Below are 26,283 nucleotides of genomic sequence, written 5' to 3' on the forward strand. Positions count from 1 at the left end.
TGGCGTGGCTCCTCTGTCCCGGGAGCAGGCACAGGGCGGCGTGAGTTCACACAAGAGTCGACCTGTGGGCTGCTCGCCCAGGACAGGCTTTACCTAAAGCACAGCAAACGGCTGGCGGGGGGGCGGGGGGGAAGCTCTCGCACAGCTCCCAGGTGGCCTCCCTGCACCCGCAGCCATGCCTCCCCAGCCCAGGAGCTGAGCGGAGCCCAAGGCTCTCCAAGTGGGACTCCAGCGACAAGGAGATCACACGTGGGCTGGAAGCCCCACCGGCCCCCCGCCGCATCCCACCACCGCGCTCCGGGCAGCCTGCACATTTCTCAGACATTTCAAGGCATTCAGAGGCCGTTCTTGCTGACCAAAAGAATTCCATGACATCGCTCAAGTTCAAATCCAGTCGGCTTTGCAGGATTTCTAAAAAACTGTTTACAGCCATCGACCGCGCTGTGGTTATTAAGAGGGACCACGGAGCGCGACGCTGCCCCCTCCTAAGGCGTCTCGTGAGAAACAAAGTTTGGATGAAGTGGTCATAACACATGTCACCCATGAGGTGGAAAAGAGGAGAAAGAACGTGAAAACCTGTGTTTTGAGTTTTAATCGGATGGCAAGGGTTTGTTACTTCCCACCAGAGTGTGGGAAACAGCCTGCCAGCCCTGACGCATCTGGTCTACATTTGGCAGGTTTAGTTTCTCCAGCTGAACGCGTGCTTCCCGGGCAGGGGGTGCAGGGTGGGCACCCCTGGTCTGACTAAGCCGTAAGACGGTGTGGAATGTGGTATGTCGCGGACGTGACCTGCCACCATGTCGCGTGCCCGCGTCGCTGCACAGCGAGCCCGAGTGGGGCGCAGCCCGGTGCCTGCCGCTGGCCTGCTCACCTGCAGGCTGCCACGCGGACCTCTCACGTGGCGAGCGTGGCGCCGGTGGCACCCCGTTTGGTCAAGTGGTTCAGTCGCCGCTCAGCAGTCACGAGCGGGGGAGCGATAGCCCTGGACTGCGGATGCTGGAGGGCGCGGCTGAGACCCGCCCCTACGCCTTCCTGCCACGCTCAGAACAACTTCCTCTCGCTTTCAGGGCACTGCAGGGACCTCCTGGGCAGGCACACGCACGGCTTCATCATTACCAGGGCGGCGCCCACGGCAGGTGCGGGAGAGCCGGCCGGCTCCTGCGGCGAGAACCAGGAGGGGGTCACCGCCCCTGGGAATCTCCTCTCCTGGAACCCCACGAGCTCATTTCCTAAACAGTATCCTGGCGCCCAGACAGAGCGCCCCGACTTCTCCCGAGTGGGGGAGCCTGTGCTCCAGGGACCCATTCCTTTGGCTTGGGGTACGTGCCCGAAGCCCTGGCACCCACCCTCCCCTTGACGTGCTTCTCCAGAGCCTCCCCAGGCCGGGCCACCTTGCGACGCTACAGCCTCTAAGACACTCACTCTTCCCTCCTGTGCAGAGAGAGCCCCTCTGCATTCTCTCCCTTCCTTTCACTGGCTGGCGATAAAAGCGAACTTGGATTTACTTCTTTTGAGGCAGTGTCAAGAAAGGACATGATAGCAAATGTTCAGCGTTGCCGCTGGAAAAGCCAGTGGTACTGGGGAATTTATCCATCCTTCCCCTCTCTTATTCATTTCTTTATTAGCTTTCTTTCCTTTGGCTCACACTGGCTACGCGAAAATCTAAACTGTTTAGGGCGGTGATTAGCATGCTGGAAAAAATGTCCAGTTCATCACATTTGTACCGTAAAAGTTGGGAAGATAGTCATTTGTTCCTGTAAGTTAACCTATTACTGTTTCATCCACTCATGAATGGGAGGCCTCCCAGGCCCCAGGCAGCCCGTTGGTTGCCAAATTACTTAATTCTCAGGCGAGAAATGGTCCAGTCAGCAGTTAGCCTGTGGCTATATTTAAGGGGAGCGTTATTTCCAGATTTTGACTCAAGGAACTCTGCCCAGCCCTTCAGTGACCCAGCTAGCTGACTAACGCTGAGCTCAAAGGTGATTACAGATTTCAGCCCAGAACAGAATAAAGGAGTAAAGCTAAACAAATCATTTCAATTCCAAGGCTGGCAGGACAGATAAAAGAAAGATGTTCTTCCCTTGGCGATACTCAGTCTTCTGGGAAACTCATTATCAAGGCCAAGGACAACCTCCTTTTGTATCTAAAATAGTTACAGTTTGTGAAATGAGATCTTGCAGTGGATGGAGCAGATGACTCCTGGTTACTTATGTCCATCTCGGCACATGCACCCATTTCCTGGAAGGACACTATCCTTTTGTGCCTAGCTCCCTTTCAGTGTTTATTTGCTCCTAGTGAGTCATAGTGTCAGCCCAATATACTTCTTCAGTCCCTCTTTGACTTTATTTTTCTCTCTATGACAGTTCTTTTTTTTTTTTTTTTTTTTTTTAATTTTTTTTTTTATTGACTTTGTAATAATATTACATTAAAAATATATATGTGAGGTCCCATTCAACCCCACCCCCCCCACCCCCCCTCTCCGCCCCCCCAACAACACTCGTTCCCATCATCATGACACATCCATTGGATTTGGTAAGTACATCTTTGGGCACCTCTGCACCTCATATACATTGGTTCACATCATGGCCCATACTCTCCTCTATTCCATCATGTAGGCCCTGTGAGGATTTACAATGTCCGGTGATTACCTCTGAAGCACCATCCAGGGCAGCTCCATGTCCCGAAGACGCCTCCACCTCTCATCTCTTCCTGCCTTTCCCCATACCCTTTGTCCATTATGTCCACTTTTCCCAATCCAATGCCACCTCTTCTATGTGGACACTGGATTGGTTGTGTCCATTGCACCTTTATGTCAAGAGGAGGCTCAGATTCCACCTGGATGCTGGATGCAATCCTCCCATTTTCAGTTGTAATCACTCTAGGCTCCATGGTGTGGTGGTTGTCCTTCTTCACCTCCATCTTAGCTGAGTGTGGTAAGTCCAATAAATCAGATTGTAGGTGCTGGAGTCTGTTGAGGCTCAGGATCTGGCTATCACATTGTCAGTCCAGAGATTCAAATCCCCTAAATATATCTTAAACCCCAACATTAACTGCACCTCCAGCACATTAGCATGAAAGTCTTATGAAGGGAGATCCCATCTGAGTCCAGATTCATCACACATAAACACCATTTCCAAAGAGGGGCCATCTGCCCTGGTAGTTAACCCCATCGGCCATGACCATAACTCCCATGGGTCTCTTTAGCCCTCAAAGGAACCAATATCTGGGGGTTGTATCTGCTTTATCTGTCTCTCTGACTCTGCTCAGTTGTGCATGAGGGCAAACCTTCTGCCAGCCTCCAGACTCTTTTTTAGAAACTCGTAGCCATATAAACTCATTTCTCCTTTCCATTTCCCCCTTACTTTAGGTCAAACAGCATTTTAAAGTCATGGTATTTTATGTAGACATGGATATTCTGCTGATCCGCATTGAACCTTCCGTATAAGGTCATTTTCCAGTTGCATCATCAGTTGGTAGTTGATAGTGGTCCCTCGTTGCCAGGGAGGCTCATCCCCGGGTGTCTATGACAGTTCTTGAAGCTCCTATTGAACTTCATAAATTTTGTAACATTTAACCATATCTTGCTTTATTTACTGTCACGCTTCTTATTCTACAAAGGATTTCGGCGGCTACACACGCACACCAATAATCACCTAGCAGTTAAGTGCTTACAGAGTACTTTCAACTGGGATTTCGTTTCCTAGGTCCAGAGCTCAGTAAAGGAGAACAGGTGTTACTCTAGCCAGTGGGTCATAAGGAAATTGAGGTTGAGGGAGTTAAGAACCTTGCCCAACTCTGCATGGCTCGTAGGCAGTGGATCAGCGAGGATGGCCGTCTTCGGACTCTCCATTTCTTCCTTGTCCATGTATGAAATCTGCCTCTTCCAGGAGGCAGTGGGCTGCTCTAAGGGGACAGTCTGGCTCATGCTTCCAATGCTTCCCCTATGGGGATTTCCCGAGGACAATTTTGCTTGAGTCTGACCTTGGTGTGCAACGTGGTTAAGTCTGTTTGAGAAGTAGAGAGAGTCATTGCAAAGAAGAGGAATAGTGGGACATCTCAGGAGGCTTGGGGTCTACATCATCCAGATATTCTCTGGACTCACGATTAGGTTTTATCTCCTTGCTTCAAAATTTGTTATACTAGTTATTAATTCAAACGTTAAATGAATTCTATTAGCGGTAATAAAGTCTACCTGGACAATACCACTCAATGTGTCCAAAGAAGAAAGGATGTAGGAGAGACCCAGAGGAGAAGGTTGAAGGACAGTACTTCACAAATCCAGCAAATTCTGTTTTCTCTCAAAAGGCACAAGGACAAAAATAAAAGCAATGATGGTGACCCAATTCAAACAGCCCTTGTGCCAATTCTTCCTAGATCCAGAAGAGACACTTGGTCTACTCTTAACAGCAACTTTCAAAGCCAATAGAAGCTCCATGAGTCTCCTAGGCCTAATGGGCATGTAAGCTAGGAAAATTCTCACATACAAGACAGGGATAGGTATCTTTTGCTATATAACTATGTAGGCTTATGAATGAAAAGTTGTATTCCCCAATAGCCATTACTTATGGAAGAATCTAAGATTTCCAGGTTTATAAATGAAATGGATATACCTCTGAAAACCCATCGGTTTTCCTTGGGTTTGGTGACAGTCTGTGGCAGAGAACACAAACACCTGCACTGGGACAGGCCGGTGGTCCCAATGCTGCGGGTGGCTCTCGTCAGCCAGGGCAGCATGGTCACACGGGAAGGTCAGTACCTGGGGAATCGTGGGCCCTGCAGCCCTGGCCCAGGTGCTAAGGTCAGTTTCTATTCCTGCAAACAAGAAAGCTGGGCCAGGTGGTCTCTAAAGCCTGTTCTGACTGGACCATCCTGTGGGTCCCTGCTAACTTCAGAGTAGCCCAGGGGTAGGGCTGATGGGGGAAAAGGATCTGTAGGCAAAATCCCTACCTTTTAAGCACTTAGCATCTAGTAGGGAAAATAAGGCACGTACATTAATATCAAAAAGAAAACCGCACCAAAAAACTTGGGCAAGGGTCAAATGCTCTCGGAGACCATAGAAGAACGAGAGGCCCCTGGCTGGGCTAGTTGAGCAACAGTCCTCTCAAGAGGTAGGCTGTGAGTAGGTCCCTTGAGTGGGATTCCTGCAGCTAAGAAAGAACAGAAGGGTGTCTGGGCAGGAAGCACCACGAGCTCAGAAACAAGAGGTGGGGAAGGGCCGGCCTCTTCGGGGGCCCGGGGGTCCCAGCAGAAAGTTACTGCAGGACACCTCTCCTCACCACCTTCAGTCTACATGAGAACCACCTGGAGAGCTCCTCAGAGCACTGCTGGCTAGGTCGCCCTTCCAGCATTTCTATCAAGTTCCTGGGGGCAGCTGACTTGCTGGTCAACACCCTTGGGGAACCAATGCTTCTAGGGAGCAGAGGGAGATGGGAACACCGGTCACTGTGAGCTCTCATCAAAATCTCCCTTCTGGTGTGGGTTTGTTAAATCCTAATTCAGAAAGTGACCTCACTAAGCTTTAGGTGGCCATCAGAAATAAGTAGGGTTTCTCCATCAGAAAACGTTTTCAACTCAAGCTGACAGGAGAAGATGGAAGGAGGGAAGGAAACTAATAATTTTGGAGACGTACTATTTATGGAATGCTTTCCATATTTACCCCACTTCATTCCTAGCACATCCCCACCGTAATATTATGATCCCCATTTCACAGATGAAGGCGCTGGTAAGCTACGCCGAGTACCCAAAGTGAACCAACAGGGCCAGGAAGTGCCAGAAGAGTCTTGCTCTCTAGCGTCAGAAGTCAGGGTAGAGGTGTGCCTGCCCTTGCAGGCTCTTCAGAGGAGAGCAATGATCCCACGTGACTGGAGATTACGATAGTTTCTGCCTAAAACGAGGACGGGAGAGCTCTCCACTCATCCGTGTTGATTGCTGCAGTGGCCGCCAGGGAAGCATGCGTTAGACAGCCTGTTGAGCGTCTACAAATGTGCAAAGCTCTGCAATGCTGCGGGCCAACCCCGAGCTGCAGAAGCCTCGGGCCACAGGCACGCCGTGTCCCCTCAGGTCCATTATCAAGGCCCTCAGCTTGGTGGCTCCCACGCGGCTTGGAAATCCGAGAGGGTAAGCAGCAAAGCTACCGCTTCTCCGTATTTGGATAAATAACAGCCTCAGAGACAACCCAGGTGGGAGCTGCTCCTGTCCCACGGCTGAGCAGGGAGGCGACCTTGCCCGCACCCGCCACGTGCCCCCCGTCGAAGCCGGTCTTCAGCTGCTCCTCCGCCAGGTCCTGGAAGTGTCAGGAGCCTCCGCCACAGGGCCCAGCAGGCTGCCGGCCTCTGAGCGTGTTCTACAGCCCCAGGGAGCCCTGACTTCCTGAACATGAGTGGGTCCCGAGTGTAAAGAAGTCACACTCCCCGGGACAGCCAGCGGGGCAGACGCTGGCTAGCTGCTCACTCAAAAGTTGCCACCTAAATGGAAAGACTCCTCTGCCCCATGGGAGGTGAGGCATGGGGGGTGAGGCATGGGGGACCCTGCTTCGTAGGCCAGGAAGGGCGGCTCAAGTTCATGACGAGCACCTGGGGCTTCGAGCGCACATCAGAGAGCAACGAGCTCCTGATGAACCGCACGCAGCCCATCGCCCCAGTGCCCACCCCGACCTCTGGAGCTCTTTTCCTTGCTACCTTTTCTCTTACCACGATTAAGCTCTCTCCTCCTCTCTGAAAAGCAAGACGGGGCAAAACTTCCAGAAAGGAAAGGAAGATATGGATCGATAAGCAGACAGAGGAGTGTAAAGGGTTTCTTAAAGTCAGGGCAGCAAAACTTTGGCCAATTTTGATGACTCTCAACTCTCAACTTCTACAGTGTACTGAAGGATACAGGTTTGTTTTCCAAAATTGGGGGAAAAAAAGGTTTGAATCACTTTCACCAATCAGTACTCCATCATCCCATGCAAGTGGAGTGTGGTGGGACCAGCACTGGGCTATGAACTACGAGACTTGGTTTCTCCAGAGAATCCTTCCTCTGGGTTGTGAGCTTACTTCTGTGCCTGTGGACTTGAGTGCCTGATTCTGCTGCTAAGAAAGTACAGGAAACCATCCGTACTGAGCTCCTGGTGCCGCGAAGGGTCACGAGCTAAATTCTGTTACAGTGCTTTGCACGCAGAAAAGAGCGATTAACATGCATTATTATTAACATCACCGACACATTCACGGAGCCAGTCAAGGAACGGAGAGGCAGAGCAAAACGAATAGGATGGCTCAGAAACTCTGAACTACATTCAGAGGAGGGTGACGAGCACGGCCTTCTCTTTTTGGGATACGAGAACTCAGCACAGAACGGAGATTCTGAGAGCAGCGAATGGAAGGACACTGTGCAGTTATACTCCAGGGAGCTCATCAGCTGCAAGTAAATTCCAGTTCCAATTATCTGTAGTATGAGAAGGGCAACCGCCCATGCCTCAGCTTTGGATCCCTCTCCTTCCTGTCCTATCCTAATACCCAGGAGTAGCTCTCATGGGAAATGAAAAGAGAATCCATGTCATCACTAGCTTGTGGCCAGAAAAAACGTTTTGGTTGGTGAGGAGGCGGAACCAATGAGCACAAGACAAGTTTTTGGATGCTATCAGAATTCCAACTCTATTATCCATTCTGGTTCTTTCCCACATGTTCAGTGACAGTGGGTGTAGCAGTTTAATATCACTGATGAATTCCAAAAAGGAAATATTGGATTATGCTTGTAATCTGAGCTGTACCTGGGCATGACCGAGTTATGATTAGGGCGTTGAGTCTCCACCCCTTGGTGGGTGGGGACTGTCAGATAAACGGCAAGGCGAAGAGCAGAGCCGAGGGTTTTCTCATATTGGAGTTTGATGCTGAAGACTTAAGTTGGAGCCCCGGGAAGTGAGCACGCAGAGGAGAGAGAAGCCAGACCCAGGAAGAGAGGAACCCTGAACCCAGAGAAAAGCCAGCCCCAGGAATGTAGGCACCCAGGAAGCTGAACCTGGCAGACGTCGGCAGCCACCTTGCTCCAAATGGACTTTGGTGAGGGAAGTAACTTATGCTTTATGGCCTGGTATCTGTAAGCTCCTACCCCAAATAAATACGCTTTATAAAAACCAGCCAATTTCTGGTCTTTTGCATCAGTGCCCCTTTGGCTGACTAATACAATGGGGTTGTGGGGAGCTGGGCCCCCTGACCTAAGTTAAAGGTTAACAACCCTCCCCAGAGAGGAGTGCATGCACAGACGGTATCTAAACTGTCATCTTCCCAAAGCAGTACGCATCCTTGGTAAATGTCCCTCCTAACAGGGTAGTGAAAACACCACCAGACCCCACACGTACGCTTTGCGTGATCCCAGCAGAAGGGGTTCTCAGACGCTATGGCCTGTCCCTGTTCTGTCCCCCTCCTCTATTTCCCTCATTCTCTCACCTCTTTGTGGAGCACTAACTTCATTCGTTCTTTGACTGGCTGCCACCAGCGAGTCCCCACGGCCACTATCCCAACAAGGCTCATGCCTAACTAAACGCCAGGGCGCTCTTTGGCCTCGCGGCGGCACCACCTCGTGCCCTTCAGGGGCTGGTTTGGAACAGGGGTTCTGGGTGCCTTGGTTCTTGAGTTCTTGAGAGAAAAACATACATCTTGGATATTGCTCAAAAATAATTTCTGACCCTTTTAATTTCTGGTATAGCAAAGTTTGATGACTTAATGCAAATGTAGAGCCATTTTGTTACTGAAGAAATATGCTTCGAAGACTCTGTGCGTGTATTTGCTGTTATCTATATTTAAAATAGAATATATTCTGAGAGTTGTTTTATTATTAAGATACTTTGTGTATATACGAGTACATAACCATATAAAGCTTCTCTGCCAAAATTAAAAATACTAAATTCCACAATTTGACTTTTTTTTCTGCACTAGTCACAAAGTAATACTGGGTAGAAATTATTAGCATTTCGATGGAATTTCTTCAGATCACTGTTATGAATAATAAAAATACAGAAACATTTTAAAACAATATATTTCAGTCTTAAAGTGGTCAGATTAACATAATTATAGCCTTAGGTTGCCAACAGTGCCACATTTTTCATTTTCATGAGAGTGCCCAAGTTCTCCCAGTTCGCAAGCTAAGCAAACTAATCGGCTCCTTGGTCTAAATATACACAGTAAAATCTGCAGCAAATTTCTCAAGCATTAAGGTCTGAACCCTGGAGATATCTGGTGAGTAATTTGTGCTGCAGTGAAGCGGCTTTTTTGTTTTGCAGTTACACAGCTGCGAGGAAATATATTTTTAGATTGGCTTTAAAAGGCAACACAAAAATGGTATCTACTTTGTGGATATGTACCCAGAATTTTCCCTCAATTCCAACTTCAAGGGTCAACAACCATCTGCTAAATGTTCTAGGCTGAGGCCCACCTCCTTGGAAGAGAAAGCACCTGATGCTCAGGTGAAGCCGGGAGACCCCGCCGGCTACATGGTTGCTTTCGAGTTGTGAAAATGTTTCGAAGTAGAAGTGCCTTCTACTTCTGAATGACCCCCTCCCTGACATGGAGATGTCTGCTTGTTGTTCGGTTTATGATGCCACAGGAAGATGAAAAAGAACAAGTTCAAAGAGTGAACTCAGACAATGAAAGCATGACTGTTGGTTTTGCAGGACAAGAAAAGAAAAGGAAAAAACCCACGGAGGCAACTGTGTTTTCAGTATTTCAGGAATCTGGGGTGAGTCAGTGCTGCCTGGTCAGGGAAGAGGCCTCTAGCTTAGACCTCACACCTCTTTTCTGGGGGCTGCACAGGTCTGCACAAAAATGCCTTGAGGAACAGCTTTCCTTTTGTTCTAGATAAGGAGATGCTGAGGGTCTCCAGAAAGCATTCAAAACAAAACAAGACAAAAACGGAATTAGGTTTGATTCTGACATCACAATGCTTCATTTTTTCCAACAATAGAATCATTAATGAAGTTTTACTCATTCTCCCTCCGCCAGCCCCCTGTCTTGAGTTTTGCTGTAAGATCTCGGTCGTCTCCAAGCCCCTGTCATCATGTTGGCTGTGTCCTCACATCAGCCGTACGTTTACTTATTTAATCCTTTTCTTAAAATCAATTTTAAATGAACTTTTAAAAAAACTTAGTTGTAATAATATTCACTTGCAATAATATTCATTAGATCTCAGGTTCTTTGTGTTTATCTTTCCAAAACTCTTTAAAAATAATATTATGTAATTATTAACATTTTAAAAATCTATTTTGGTGAGTGGATGTAGCTCAGTGGTTGAGCACCTGCCTCCCACCTATGAGGTCCCAGGTTCAATCATTGGTACTGCCAAAAAACAAAACAGAACCGAAAAACCATTTTCCTATGTGCTGCCCAAAAAAAACCTTGAAAATGGCTTAAGTAGTAAATTAAAGTTTCAAATACAGTCACTGTAGGAGCTCTTTGCTTCAGAAGAGGCCACCTCTCAACAACATTGCTATGCCACCACACAAGTTTACAAAGCCAATATCATTTTCTTCAAACTTTTATAATTGGAATCAGCTGTCTTTTTTAGGCACCGTGTTGGCCTATTCTTTAATAAAAATACTGGATAACGTAAATCTGGTTAACTCAAGGTCCATTCCCTCTTGGTCCTGGCCCATGCATTTTCGATTGGAATGAGCTTGGCCCCAGCCAGGGTTTCTGGTTCTTTCTCAGGAAGATACTCCGGTGGGCAGCTGCTTTAAGGCTAACAGCGGCATGGCTTTATTCAGTGGCAACGCAGGTGGATCACAGAAGTCAGACATACGGTTATGAACCGAGGGAAAAACCAATGATCCAGAGGAGAGCGCATACCCCAGATAGCACTGAACACGGACAAGGCGTGGGCAGGGGAGGGAGGGCGCGTGGCTTGGGCTCCCGCCTGACTTTTGGCACTTCCAGCCATTCCAGGTCTCTGGAGTCTCAGCTGTCGAGTGGATGGGTTACAGGAGATGGCGCCTAAGACCCTCGTCCCACCCCTCAAATGCTGCGATTCCCCATCAGCTAGGCCTGTTTCTTGGGGTGGTACCCAGCTGTAAATCGAAAGTAGCTGGCTCGAGTTCCTCGAGCGCTGGCGAGGGGCCACGCCTACAAATTACAGGCAAGCACAGAGGTCGCCCACCACCTATAGGCAAGGGGGCGGAGAGGCAGGTGGTGTGGCTTAAAAACATTTCTTCTGCACTGAAAAATGGATGGCCATTTTTTATTTTTTGTTGTTCCCGATATAAAGCAGCACATGGTCATCTGAGAAATTTTGGAAAATGCATGAAAAAAAGACCGATGGCTTGGAAGCCCACTCCTGGGTGGGGTCTTTGCCCCAGCGAGGCAGGGGAGCGAGCTGGGGTAGGCTGGGCTGCCCTGGCGGGGGTCCGCCAAGGCGACCAGGGAAGCCAAGCCAAGGAGAACAGCAGGCAGGTGCATGGGTCCAGCCTCAAGTGACAAGGACACGCGCTCCTGCAGCGGTCCAGCTTCAAGTGACAAGGACACGTGCTCCCGTCAAAGGCAGTCTCCACTCACATCTAGATCCAGGAGAGCAAAGAAAAGGGAGGAGGCGCGGATACCGCAGGGCACAGGGGCCTGGCGCAAACCTCCAGTGCGCGTGCCTGCTACGGCGCAGGGACGCCTGGGTGCTCCCCTAGCACCTGCTGCCGGAGGAGGGGCGCAGGTCCCCACCCACCCAGTCGTGTGGGTGTGGACCCAGTCGGGGTGTTTGGGCCGTGGGGCGGCGGGAAGCCAGCCGCCTCGAGCCCGGGGCGCCCCTGCTGCATGGCCGCGCGCGGCCGCCTTCCCTGCCCACGACGCGGGTGGCAGCACCTGCTGTGCGTCACGAATCACCAGCACATTTCCGCAGCGGAGTGAAGGCCGTGGGCGTCAGGAGCGGGTGGGGACAGCGGCCTGGGCCGGAGGAGGGCCAGCCGGCTGCCAGGCTCCGGAGCCCTCAGCCCTCAGCCTGCCTGTCCCTCTTCTCAATGGCTGCGCCCCCAGGTAAGTGCGCAGGTAAGTGCGCAGGTGAGCGTACAGGTGAGCGCACAGGCCCCGCGGCCCCATTCCAGGGCACTTCCTGATCAAGCCTGCCTATTGCCGGCTTAGGGTGTGACAGAGCACCCGCAGCAAGAAGGCAGGCAAGGTTTCTGCATCCAAGAGGAAAGAGTAGCTTATCCCAATTGCTTCTCACTGTCCCCACACTGTCCACTTCGTTGTGAGGAATTTGTACCCAGTCCCTGCACAGCCCGGCTGTCTGCTCTTAGCCCGTGGATGTTAAGGATTTAAAACGAAATTCCAAAACTGCACAAAATGGTTTATCTTGAGCTAAATAATGGTTGTTATTATTAGTAGCTACACATTTTATTGTGAAATAATTTCAAACTTAATGGAAAATTGCAAAAGTAACACAGAAACAATGCACCCCCCAAGCAGATACTCAGATTCACCAACTATTATTGTTTTGCTACTTTCGGTATGCCGTTTGATCTAATTACATCTATGTATCATCAACATTTACATACCTATCTAATCTATTATTGTTTTTAAGATAAGCTGTATGGGACTGCAGCCTGGAACACTTAGTGAGGTGCACAGGCCAGGATTTAAAAGGAAGGACTTTGGAGCCCGCTGGCCTGGGATTGAATTCCAGCTTTGCTCCTTGCTAGTGTGTGATCTTGTAACTTCTCGCTTGGCCTCTGTTTTCCAATCTTGAAATGGGTATAACATGCCAAAGAGGCATGATGATGACTAAATGAATTAAAATATATTATTTAGGACACACCAGTAGAAAACTTCTCATGCACATAAACTCATCTACAAAAATGGAGAAAAATGGTATCGATAGGGAGATGGATCTCTGCATGCACGTACCTTCAAAAGGAAAGAGATCGTCTTAACTTAAAAGGACACCCTTCTTAAACGCCTTTCCCAGGAATGAATGCAAAATATTGTGATTTGCCTTTTGCAAGCCTAAAACAAAAGTGTTATCTCAGATAAAGCTCATTCTTGTCTAGGACTGATTCAAGCTGACGTAACAGGCTTCTGTTACTTTGAAACCATGGAAGTATTAGTTGTAACGTTATTTTTGAGGCTCGAATTGATATCTATTTTTAAAAGCATTTTCAAATGCAACATAAAAGGCGATATTTTTATTTTAAAATTTAAAGTGATTTTCACAAGAAAAAAACCTGCCAACTGTTTACCCTAGAATACTGAAGGACACATACTAATTTCAGCCCATTTGTAGCACGCCTTCAAATTTTCTACAGTTGTCTCAGAAGCTGAATAGGCGTAGACGTCTTGGTGAAAACATTGAAAACTGTCAAGAAACACATAAATCAACAAGCTCTGTATTTGCAAACAATGTTGACACTAAATCCTTTTCTAAATTATAAGGTTAAACAGAAGCTAGATCATGCGATTTACAGATCTGAGACAGCCCAGGGTAATTTAAGCGGATTTAAAAACAAACACTAATTCTAATAACAAAGAAGTTTTCTTCTAAGCAGAGCGCAAGAAGTTAAAACAAAACCATGACATTTTAATTTCGTATTGAATTGAATTTGAAGACAGAAGACTTGAAATTCAGTTGAATGTCAATGTGCCATCCATGGGGAAAAAATCCTGAAAATTACATTTTGTTATCAAGGTACAGTTCTTACCTTACATCTTCTGGGAACCTCTCTTTCTAGAAGAAACTTTCTAGACTTGTGGAGATCTTGAAACTCCCCATCTCTTGAATGCTTCCAGCTCTCCCTGTCTCTACAGGGACTAAATGCAGGGCTTGGCTTTTTCTTTTTTTTTTTTTTTAACAGAAGGAAGCTTTTAGTCAAAATATGTGGTTTAAAGAAGCAGCATCCGCCCTTGTTAAAACTATTTCATGGACACTCAGAGGTTTTGTTTCTACTCCATGAAAGTTAAATATGAGTAGGAAGGCATTTTTCCTGTCCCGGAAATCAGCTTAACTCAAACCAATGCTGAGCTAACGAGAAATGTTTCTTCCATGTGTTCGGTTTGGCAGACACTTGCAAACCGTATCAAGGAAACACGTGATGTTTATAAATACAATATGGCTCATGTTGTCATAACCTCTCAATGACAAAAAAAAAAAAAAGCAGGGAAAAGCAAGCAGCACAGCAGCAGGGAAGATGAGATGGTATCACGGGTAAGCCACACCTCCCATGTGGAGAGATCACCTTTCCTGCTTCTTAAAAAAGTCAGACTTTGTAACTGGAAGCAGAGAGGGAGGGAGAAAACAGCTACCACCTTCTGGAGAGCACTGTATTAACATGTGTTTGCACAGCTAATCACTGAAATAAGGGCAATTCCTCATCAGTTGCAATAGAACCCTCTTTTTTTTGCCTGTCACGTAAAAGGGACCTAATTAGGTACATCAGTCCTACGGGAGCTCCAGGGTGTGAACTCAAGCCAATAAAACCACGCTGGCAAGGATTGCGCGTGGAATGCAACGAATGTGAAAGGGTGGCGATGTGGACATCCTTGTGGATTATTCACTGTCTGACTTTCTCCCTCCGGGCGGGAGGGCTGCGTGACCAGCTTGCTCTGGTTTATCTGCACAATCATGCACGAGAATGGACAGAGGAGAGACAGTCACATTGGCCGGGGGAGGGAACCAGTGAATCTTTGCCATAAGGGCGCAGGCTTGGCCGCTCTGGAATCACCACCCCGATTTTACATAGGTTGGAGGGATGTGAGATACTGGCTACCAACTCAATCTAAAAGCAAGACTGGCCCACGAGGGAGAGACACGGGGAAGCAAAGGCTCTCCTGTTTGGATTTGTTACCCAGAGATTAGCTTACTTTCTACCTTACACGGACTTAACTCCTGAAAACTCAGTTTGAAGAAAGGCAGATTTGGGCGCATTTCTGACAATCACTTAATCTGATGTCTGAATTTTTTCTTCATTGTTCATCGCCCTGTGATAAACTACAGAATGTGCTGTTGACCTCAAACGCCTACATTTACAGAGGATTGTCCTGCTCGGCGCAGATGAGGCCTCCAATGAAAGCCCTGCAGGGAGCACCTGGCCAAACTGACACCTGATGGGACTCTGGGTGGCCTGGAGGTGCCCGGAAAGGAACCAGCGCCTGCAGCCCAGAGGCCGTGAGCTTGAGAGAGCTCAGGAAGTGTGCACCTCTAGCTGAGGGGCGGTGGCGCTAAGAGGGAGGAAAGGGGATGTGGCACGGAAGATTGGAGAAGGGGTGTGGGCGGACCCAGAGACAAGGCGGGGTGGGGTGGGGGGGGGATTACAAGGAGAGTGGCTTTTAGAGCCGGGTGGTCAAAAGTGGAGAGGGAAGCGGATTTGGCCCAATGGCTAGAGCGTCCACCTGCCCCTGGGAGGTCCAGGTTTAAACCCCGGGCCTCCTGGCCCATGCGCGGTGCTGATGCACTCAAGGAGTGCCCTGCCACGCAGGGGTCTCCCCGCATAGGGGAGCCCCACGGCTCAAGGAGTGCGCCCCTTAAGGAGAGCCGCCCAGCGCGAAAGAAAGTGCAGCCTGCCCAGGAATGGCGCCGCACACAAGGAGAGCTGACACAGCAAGATGATGCAACAAAAAGAGACACAGATTCCCGGTGCCGCTGATAAGGATAGAAGTGGTCACAGAAGAACACACAGCGAATGGACACAGAGAGCAGATAACCGGGGTGAAAGATATAAATAAAAAATAAATCTTAAAAAAAAAAAAATGGTCGAGAGTCCCCCTTGGACACGGGTGATGAATGCCACCGTGTGGGAGAGGATGCTACCCCAGCTGTCCCTGAGGCTTTGAGCACGTTCGCTAACCTCTCCAAGCCTCAGTTTCCACATCTGCAGCAGGGGGGTGGTGGGAATTCCTTGTCCTCTGGGCAGTAGTGGAAATCCTGGCACAGAACGGGCATGTCAGTTATCAAGTTTGCTGTCACCGTGAGAGTGGCGGGGACAGCAGGGCTGGGTCACGGCAGGGCTTGAGCAGATGAAAGGAAACTAGCTAGGAGTGGTTTCTCTCACTTCCATTTCTCTGGGATCATTTCCTCCCACAATATCTCAAACCCTTCTTCCCAACCAGAATGCAGCCCAGTGGTAAAAAGGAAAAAAGGAGCAGTGTGGCACAGCCTGTGCGACAAACACATTAAATGGGGATACTACTTACTTGTGTTTCCTCATGGGGGACTCCTCAGTCAGAAGAGGGCAGAATGGAACAAAGTTAAATATAGAAAGATGTCATGAAATAGACTCATAATAAGGTGAAGAAGCAAGACAAATAGGAATAAAGGGCACTTCAGGTGTTCTCAAAACCTGCAACACTGAGATGGAAATATCAAGGAAGGGAGGCACTGGGCTGAATACAAAGTTGGACAGAACTGGACAGAAATTTGATCTCTGACATTTAGCAGCTTTGTGGCCTTGGGAAAGACGTTCGGGTCTCAGTTTTATCATCTATGAAAATGGGGCCAGTTGACCTGCAGAGCTGCAGAGGTGGCAGTTAACATAAGTAACAGATGGAAACCCTTAGCCCATGGCCCACTCTGCAGGCACTCAAAAGGGCCATCAGCTTCCACCCAGAACCACTGCGGGATGGAGTGAGCACTATTTATAGCTTATCTTGGCAGATTACAGACAGAAATTAATAGAGTTCCCATATAAATGCCTACAATTTTGCCAAATAAAATTTTAAAAATAAGTCAACGTGGAATGCAGGACGAAAGGAAGATGAAAGGAAGAAAACTCAAAAGAGAGCCCAGGAGCGAAAACTGGTCCCAGCACACATGCCACCATTCCTGTACACTTGCTGTGGGTGCCACACATTGAATTCTAAGTTTTAGGGGAGCAACACAATGAGGGAAAATGATCAGTTACAAGACTCACAGTGTCCAAATGATAAAAATAAATCAGGAGAACACAACTATTTCTGGTGATGGGAACAGAGAGATATTTTTATGGTAGGTCCTCATTAATGACAGAAAATGAATAATAGTGTGTGTGTAGCCCTATCATTATAGTACTCAGTGCATTCCATTTAACAAATGTTTATTCCACACTTAGCCTGGGTAACATGCCACAACTGGTATTCTGAGGGCTCCAAAGAGGAACATGCTGTGGTTTCTGCCTTAGAAGAACTTTAGTCTTGTGGATGAAGGGAACACAATCCTAAGTGATTTTAACACAACGAGAAGGCGTGATGTCTACGCAAATGAGAGATTAATTCTGGCATAGCATTAGGCTTTCATTTCGGCCTTAAAAGGCAAGTTTTTATTTTTTAGCAATTCATCATGGAAATTTTCAAACATGAACAAAAAAAGTAGAGAAAATAGTATGATAAATGTGGGCATTTTTCAACATTGTGCCAATGGCAGATTTTGTTGCTCTACCCCCATTTTTTTGGGGGGGAGGTGCCTGGAATATTTTACAGCAAGTCCCATTCATTGTGTCATTTAACCTGTAAATACTTTAATCTGTATCCTTTTTCAAAAATAAAATCTCCAAGTTATTCTTATACCCATCTGAATTACTGATCATCCCTTAATATCGTCTGATTCCTAACACATGTTCCAATTTCCCGAATAGTTTCAAAGATGTGTATCCACAGTTGGTTTCTCCAAATCAGGGTCTACATACGATTGTTACAGTAGAGAAGGGAACGGGGAAACGTACCGGTGCCCCTCCCGCCCTTTCTCCATGCCAGCAGTTTGCTGAGGAAATCGGGCTATGTCCTGAGACGGTTTGATGGGTAGAAATCTGAAAGGTTGGTAGTGGGGTGGGAGCGGGCATTTCAGATACTTGGAACAGAGGAGGGGAGCGCATGGGGCGAGCGGGAACTGCGAGGTGGCTCTGCCTGTGCTGGGGTGGAGATGGGATCCCTCGGGGTCCCTGCTACCCGGCCGGGCTGAGGGCGCTGGCCTGGGTGGTGGGTGTCAGACAGCAGCCCGAAGAGCTGGGGAGGCTGGTGCACAACCACCCACGGGTAGAGAAAGGAATGCTCGAACTGCAGCCGCACAACAGCTGGAGCCAAGAGTCGGATCTGGAGCAGGTGCCTGGTTCGAATCTCTGCTTCCTGTTAGCTGTGTGGCCTTGGGCAAATTTCTTAACATCCCTAACCCACTGTTTCATTAGCTGGAGATATGGGGGGAGATACCAATCCCTGTATCAAGCTTTTGTCCTGGGAATGAAAGGAAATTACTTTTGCAAATGCTGAAAAGAGCCCTTGTGAGAGCAGTGGTACGGGGGATTCTGAGGAATCATCTGTACGAGGCTGGGAAGACGGGAACTGGACTCATCTGGCAAGTGATTGGCGGGGCTGAAGAACAGGAAATTAGGCAAGAGAAGAATCACTGCTAACTCGACTTTGAAATCCCTCCTCTTCCAGCCATCAACACACACGTGCTCACACACACGTTACAGCCACTCCATCACTCATGAAGAGAATAAAGGCGGAGGAAAACCAAGAAAAAAGACTTGGAGTTTTTTCATCATGATACAAGTGAAACACTGGAAGAATGTCCATGTGAACGTAACTGCTTGGAAGGTGAACATTTGGGTCTTGAATGCCAGAGAAGGCAGAGCTTGATACAGAATGTCAACGGCCATCCACAAAGATACAGAGATGGGTAAATTCATGTGTCAGCTTTCCCAGGTGGTGATGTCCAGTGGTTTGGTCAAGTAAGCAAAGGCCTGGTTTTTGCTGTGAGGGTTTTATAGATGGACTTAAGTCATCAGTCAGTTGGCTGCATCTATGGCTAATTGCATCTACAATCAGCAAAGGAGATTGTCTTCAGCAATGAGAAAAGTCTCCTCATCCAATTAGTTTGAGACCTTAAAGTGACGATGGAGGGTTTTAGCAGTCTGAAAGAAGAATATCTGTCTCCTCTTCAGCCGGCCAGCTTCTCCTGGGGAATTTACTGTCACCTTCATCAGAGTTCCCAGCTTGTGGCTCTTCCTGGGGAATTCAATGTCATCTTCACCGAGTTTCCAACTTTCAGCCTGCCCTACATTCTGGACTTGCAATCCCCACCGTCATGTGAGCCAATTCCTATATTAAATCCCCTAATAACCCCCCCCCCACATACACACACACCCATCCTGGCGGGAAGCCTGAGAGCTGACGACGGCACGGGTTCCCGTCGGTGAAGTGGCTGATCTTTGGGTTGCACATCTGTGAACTGAAAACCCTGCGAGGACTTAGATAACTTTTGCAAAGGGCCCATTTCCCACGGTAAGCTCCGTCCTTTGGGACCTGACTTATCCACGCCACTGTCGACCCTAATGACCCAAACACCACGTGATTGGCACCCACCTGGAAAGCCCCGGAAGCTCGGATCCAGCAGACAACCACACGTCTCACCAGACAGACCCCCGTCAGGAAGACAGACGCTCAAGGAACAGCCAGGCGCACGTTTTCTCCACCAAGCCTGGGGACACGCGCCCCGGGGTCCCCTGGCGTCGGAGCCGCTGTGTGTTGCCTAACGTGCTTCCTGTGCTCCACCACGGCCACCAGGAAACTGTCTCGCAGCCTGTTCTTAGACAGAGCTGCTCGTTTTCCTTTCAAAGGCAAGATAATAACGTCATCGGCCCCGAGGCCACGGCGAGGCTCCAGGGCTGCCGCTGCGGAGCCTCTCTGGATCCACCTGCTTGGTGGCCACGGGTGGCCGGCCGGGGTCCGTCCCAGGCTGGCACAGGACGCCTGCAGGTGCAGGCTGCAGGAACGGGCTCACCTGAGCCACCAGGCAGGTCCTCGGCGGCCACACGCGGCGGCGCGCAGCTCCCGGAGCACCCGCAGCCTGCCGTGGCCCCCAGGACGCCGGCTGCTCTCTGTTCCCCACCCCGAGCAACAGGACGTCCTTCCTGCAACTGCAACAGAGGCACCTCCCGAGAGGAAGGAGAGGGGACCCCAAGCCCAGTGCCGAAAGGCGAGAGGGAAGGACGCATCCGTCTTCTCGTGTCTGGAATCCGTGAAGGGGGACCGAGTGACCAACTGCTGGCAGAGCCGCGCAGAGAGGCAGGCAGGGGCACTTCCCTTGGTACCCGAACTACTTCTAGCTGGGTTTAAAAAAAAAGAGTTATTTATTTATTTCCTCCCCCCCTTGCAGCTTGTTCCATTCTTTGCTGTCTCTTCTCTGTGTCCATTCGCTGTGTAATTTTTCTGTGTCTGCTAGTCTCCCTTTGCTGTGTCATCTTGCTGTACCAGCTCTCCGCAGCGCATGGGCCATTAGCCCTCCGCAGTGCATGGGTGCTCAGCTCTCCATGACGCAAGGGCCAACTTTGCCTTTACAAGGAGGCCCCGGTACGTGAACCCAGGGCCTCCCATATGGTAGGCGGGAGCCCAACTGATGGACCCACAGCCGCTTCCCCCTCTAGCTTTTTTTTTTTAAGATTTATTTATTTATTTCGCTCCCCTTCTCCCCCTCAGTTGTCTGCTCTCTGTGTCCATTCCCTGTGTGTTCTTCTGTGACTGCTTCTGTCCTTATCAGCGGCATGGGAATCTGTGTTTCTTTTGGTTGTGTCATCTTGCTGTGTCAGCTCTCCGTGTGTGCGGCACCATTCCTGGGCAGGCTGCACTTTCTTTCGCGCTGGGCGGCTCTCCTTACAGGGCGCACTCCTTGCGTGTGGGGCTCCCCTACACGGGGACACCCCTGCGTGGCACGGCACTCCTTGTGTGCATCAGCACTGCATGGGCCAGCTCCACATGGGTCAAGGAGGCCTGGGGTTTGAACCGTGGACCTCCCATGTGGTAGGCAGCCGCCCTAACCACTGGGCCAAGTCTGCTTCCCTCTAGCTGGTTTTTAAACCATCAAATCATCGAGGGGTTGAAATCCCTCCTCATGTTGAAGGAGTCTTCACTGAAACCTCGACGTGTGCCCTGTTGGGGAAGGCGGGGAATGGACGGCGCTCATCTGGGCACACCAGTTGATTATCTCGCACCAAAACTGGGGCTCTAAGGTAGGCTGTGGTAACTCAGAAAGCAATTTTTAGGGTCTCACCTAAAAATCGAAATGGAACAACTTTACTGTACCCCACGGCGGCAGCTCTGGATTCCAGCAGGCTCTGTCCCCGTGGTTAATACTTGACACTCCTGGTGCCCATGGTGGGTCCACCTGCTTGAGAGTGTAAAGAGGTGCCTGCCGGGCACGAATGAGACCTCCAGGGGTGATTCTGGGGCCCCGGGACTGTGAGCATCCAGAGGCTCCCGTTCTGAGCCCAGATGCCCCCCAAAGTGCAGAGGCCACAGAAGCGAAGGCTCTGAAGACGGTCACTGGCGAAAGATGAGCGAAACACCACAAGGCAAACCGGCCCTCCCGGCACATGCTGCCTTACCGCCGCGGCCCCACCCGTCTTCACGGGAGCCGCTTTACGTTTAAAGTGTCACTGCCTGGAAATAAACACCTGAACCCTAGACTTCCTGGAGAAGCTGCCCACCCTGCATGTGAAATCACCTATCACCTCTCTGACATAAAAAAGCAGCAGCTGTGTACACAGGCCTTTCCCTCCAGACACGCAGCCTCTGAGTCCACAAAGTCACCGCTCACACTGCAACGGGAAATTGCATGCAAGTTCTTCCAGCACTTTCATGGGACCTTCTGGCCTCTCGGCCCTAAAGTTATGTGCTCTGTGGCGAGCAGAACAGTGGTTCGCAACGATGGCCACGCCCCAATCCCGGAACCTGTGGGGATGTTGCTTTCTGGGACACGCCAAAGGAGTAAGGAAGATGCAGGTGGAATGCAGGTAGCTGATCACCTGACTTGAAACAGGAAGATTCCTGGATTATCCAGACAGGTCCATAAAAGTGGAAGAAGGCGTCTAAGGTGGCAGCACAAGTGAATGTCTTTGTTCTTAGGAAACGCACACGGCAGCATAAAGTGTTCAAGGAGCAGGATGGACACAACCTACACTCAATGTTCAGAAAGCGGGCTGGTAAATCGATGAAGAGATGGATAGACAGAATGAAACGGCAAATGTGGCAAAAAGCTAAAACTGGTGGATCTGGGTATCTTGGAGAGGAGGGTTTGTTGAAGTTTTCTTTATGGGATTTGTGTTATGTTTGTAATTGTCCTGTAAGGTTGAATGCATTGCAAAATAAAACACTGAAAGAGAAAAGGAAAAAAAAAGTAGAAAAGGGAGGCAGAGGGGAGGGTTAGAGATTTGATGGCAGAAGCAGGGTCAGACAGGTGCGACGTGGCCAGCCAGCTTTGACTATTTGGGAAGGGGCCACAAGCCAAGGCATGCAGGCGGCCTCTAAGGGCTGGAAAGACAAGGAGATGGATTTCCTCCAGAGCCCCTCTGAGACTTGGCTTTAGCCCCCCGAGAGCTAGCTGGCACCCCTAACCTCCAGAACTGTAAGGAGGGACTCTGACTGGTTTTTAGACAGTACATTCCTGATCATCTGTCACGGTAGCAATGGGGAGCTAATACACCCCGTCAGGAAGGAGAGGGGCCTTGCATTAGGACAGAAAAGGGCCCTGGGTTTCTTTGGCAATAAAACATTCTTTTTTATTTATAATTTTCTAGTTAAACTCCAGGATCCAGCTGAGTGCTAAGCCAGAGGAAAAGTGATGTAAAATGGTGCTACCTCCTCTAAATTTGTTGGGAGCACAGTTGGAGAAGCCCCCCCCCCCCCCCGCCCCTAGCTTTTACTGCAGTGGAATGTACACTCCCCGTCAGAAGCCCAGGCCCTTTCCAGTGGGCTGGCATTAACGCGATTTCTAAGATCTGCCTGTTCAATTCCCATTCTTCCCCTTCAAAACTTCCTCATGTGTTTTGGATGTTTGGCTAATCTCCTGAAATTACTGAAATCTAGAGAACTGTAGCTTCCAAGTCACGCAGATTTTTGTGCTATGCTCCTGGCCCGGTTCAGAGAAAATCTGACATATTTAATATGGGACAGCTCACCTGGAGCAGGAGGTGATAAGTTAATTAGAACACCAGGCCTCAGAATATTTCACGCAAGAATACGAATGGCTACTTTTCATGCAGTTGTGCACAGATTTTCTGTTTGGTCACTGGCTTCTTGGGGAAAAAGAGCAAGGGACCCAGGGAGTAAATTAATGGGCTATGGTCCGAGGCCAAGGACCTTTTACGTAAAGGTTTTGGAGTGAGGGCAAGACGGGGCTCCTGCTTAGAGATACGTGGGGTGGGGGGCTATGCCCCGTTTCAACCCCCTGCCGCAGAAGGATGCCGAACCCCCAAAGCTGCGGCTCCGTTTCTCTGACGGGCGCAAATCGTGAAGCACCGGGCGGGGAGAGGGGAGAGAGGTGCAGGAGGGGCACAGCGACCGCAGGTGGACGCGCGCCCCAGGTGGGACGGCCACAGGACTGCACTCACCCTCAGGTCCCCGTTCATCGTCTTGGGCGTGTGGCTGAAGGCGTGCGCGGGGTCCTTGTTGTAGACTTTCAGGAGCGACCTGTCCTGGATCGTCCTGGAATCAAAAGCATCAGTCACTGTGGCGGACGACAGCAGCCTGACTGTGGCCATCGCCCCCGCCTGCTCGGGACAGCCGGGCCACCGCCAGCGACAGGCCACCCAGCTCTGCCCCCCAGACAGAAAGCTCTCTGACCACCAAACAGACAGACATAAATGAGGAAAAGAAGAAAGAAATGACTCCTGCTTTTCTTTTTTCTCTTCCTCAAGGGAAGAACCGTCCTCTCCACTCGTAAATATCCTGCAGCGTGGATCCTGCTTTGAGATTCTGAACGTGGAGAGCCGACTCTTCAATAACAGGACAATCAAAGAGATTTGGTTAATATTTAAAAAGTTAATTATTTACTGTGTCCAACCACCCGGCTTTGGGCTTATCTAATGAATGCACACACACACACACACACACACACACACACACACGGCAATGATTTTTTTCTTGCACGTTCAGGAAGGGAAAGAAAACCTAGGAGCAGTCCTGAAGAAAAGAAGAGTTGCACAAAGATCAAAACTACTATCTTTACAATGCCTTCTTTTGGTCTTTCGTAGCGGGATGAAAAAAAAGTCCTTTCCGAAGTAGGAGTTCCATCAGACAGACCCTTCCGCTTGCCCCCCTCCCCTGAGCCCGAGGATTGGAGATCGAGAGGAGCACTCAGCCCAAACGGGGGGTGCCCGCCTCGCGGGGAGCCTACCTCACGTCAGGCCAGGGCCCGGGCAGCGCGGAGTCCCTCTCCCTCCGTGGGCAGCTCGCAGCCCGTCTGCCTGGACGCCATCCCGCCCAGCTCAGGTGAGCGTGGCAGGTGCCCACGTGCCTTCCCCCAGGGGCACCCCCGCCTGCGGGCGCTGAGCGCAAGCCCTGAGCCTGCTGGGCTATCTTTGTTTGAAACCGAGGGGCAGATCCTTGGGCTAGTCTCGTCCCTCTCCTTTGAATATCCGTCAGTCAAAGCTTTGAAGCCACGACTTGTCCAAGCTTGCGCTGTTGTTCTGGATTGCAAGCAACTCGTGACAAGGCTGCCTAAGGGGGAGGTTTCTTCTCCTGTCACTGAAGGGGGCTGTCTTAGCATGACGGGGAGGGTCCGCAGAAGGCACCGCTGCGGGGGTTCACTGCGGGGACGCCCCCGCTGCCCACAGGGAAACGTCACAGGGAGGCAATGTGAAGGGACTGAAAACCTAACTCAGACATGAGTAAATTGTCCTGTGACTCTAAAGATATTTAAAAGACATGACGCCGGCTTGTGGTTTATTTGGAAACATGTTTGTCCTAAATGAAGCGGCAGTCAAGGCCCAGAAGGCGCTCGCCACGGCGACATTTACAGCCCAGAACTCCAGCCTGAACCCTCACCAGCATTTCCCGAAGGAGAACCCGGGGAAGCCAACACGATGATGAAATAGCCAAATGCTGAACAAATAGAGACTCACTTCAAAAATATGGGTGGATGGGAAATGCAAGCTGTCCCTGGGTTTGGAAGAGTAAAGCAATTATATAGACATATATATTTTGGGGGCGGGCAATAGCTGAGGAATCATGCAAAAAAGCAAAGAAATGAAATAATTCCTTGGAAAGAACACAACTGTGATTATTTATAATCAACTTGATATCTGTCACCAAATAAAAATGTTTTCTACACTTAAACATTTTAAACAAGATGAAAAAAAAAATCAGGTTAGCAGAACTGCAGCTTAAGTACCAAAAAGGTGATCACAGAGTGGCACAGGATGGCTGGGTACAGACTGGTGCTCAGCAATAGGAAATCTGCACATCCCACACTGGAGCAATGGTTTGCTGATTAAATGTTAAAAATTGCCAGTGCCAGGAAAGATAAAGCACATTCTCTGCACTGGAAACCTTTGCACCAAAGAGAGTTATGACTATCTCAAGACTCTCTTACAGAGAAGTTTGAGGTGGACGTTTTTATCTCAGGAAACACACACAAATTTGGATCATTTAAGCATGAAAATAAATTCGACATTAACCCAGGTTCTGCATCTAGGAGCATATAATGCCTTGAAAACAAACATCATTCCTTCGACTGTGTTGATGGATAGCCAGACTTCTATAGCTAACTGGAGAGGACGTGAAAGTAGAATGAATTGAATACAAAAAATCTGAAGCCAGGTCTGTCTTGAGATTTGCTTTTTTGTTATCATTTTCCTGTTCAAGTAATTAAACATTTAAAAGCCACAAAATCATATCACTTTTATACTATTTTGCTGCAACATGTAATTTCTCTGTTAATACCTGATTGCTGTAAGCTATACGGGTGTATTCAGTTTTCAGTATAGGTTTCTATGACAAAAGTCTACCACATAGTAAATGGTCACGTTAAGAAAAAATTTGTCCTTGTAAATATCTTCAAAGTTGTTATGCTGAACTTTATTAAAAAGCACTGTATGAGGAGAAAGAATACAGGCTTTTTTGTAAATATTTTTCTCTTCTCCGTTCAGTAATAAACATTGACCTTTCATTTAAAAAAAAAGATCATTTTTTCAAATTGTGTTAACTGAGAATTATTTGTGTGTCTAGCTCTCAGGGCTGCTTTTACCTGTTTTATCAACTGAACTTCCATCCAGGGTGGCTCGTTTAAATTTGGAAGGTTGGGGAACCTTACCCTCCCGTCCTGCCTCTCATTTCTATCTTTATGACCCTTTCATGACCCTTCCAAAGAATGGGTAAAGGAATGTCAAAGGAGTAGAAGTCAAACAATTTGACTCTGAGGCTTGTGAACGTGTCTAGAAAGTGGCGAGTCAGTTTAGGATTAAAATTCTTGCCCAGGCTTCAAGACAGTGGGGCCCAATTGTTCATAATTAAAAGCTCGTCAACCTTGAGCTCCTTAATCAAGAGTGGCTTTGTTCAGTTTCGTGCTTACTTATTATTTCTGCATCACTCAGTT

The 26,283-nt window shown here is 49.0% G+C and overlaps 1 protein-coding gene across 14 annotated transcripts in view; it reads right to left on the reverse strand.

Moving 5' to 3' along the window:
* KIAA1217 (KIAA1217 ortholog) overlaps positions 1 to 26,283 on the reverse strand; it is a 687,185-nt gene that overhangs the window by 66,892 nt on the left and 594,010 nt on the right. For 12 of the 14 annotated variants that reach the window (XM_058297837.2, XM_058297848.2, XM_058297847.2 and 9 more), the window contains one exon: positions 23,300 to 23,393. In XM_058297837.2, coding sequence (XP_058153820.1) covers positions 23,300 to 23,393 — 94 coding nt within the window. Of the gene's footprint in view, positions 1 to 13,648; positions 13,963 to 23,299; positions 23,394 to 24,084; positions 24,227 to 26,283 lie in introns of those variants that run through there. The other 2 variants (XM_058297842.2, XM_058297844.2) reach the window with 2 other exon arrangements.

The sequence above is a fragment of the Dasypus novemcinctus genome, chromosome 5 (genome assembly GCF_030445035.2).
Source record: "Dasypus novemcinctus isolate mDasNov1 chromosome 5, mDasNov1.1.hap2, whole genome shotgun sequence".
NCBI lineage: Eukaryota > Metazoa > Chordata > Mammalia > Cingulata > Dasypodidae > Dasypus > Dasypus novemcinctus.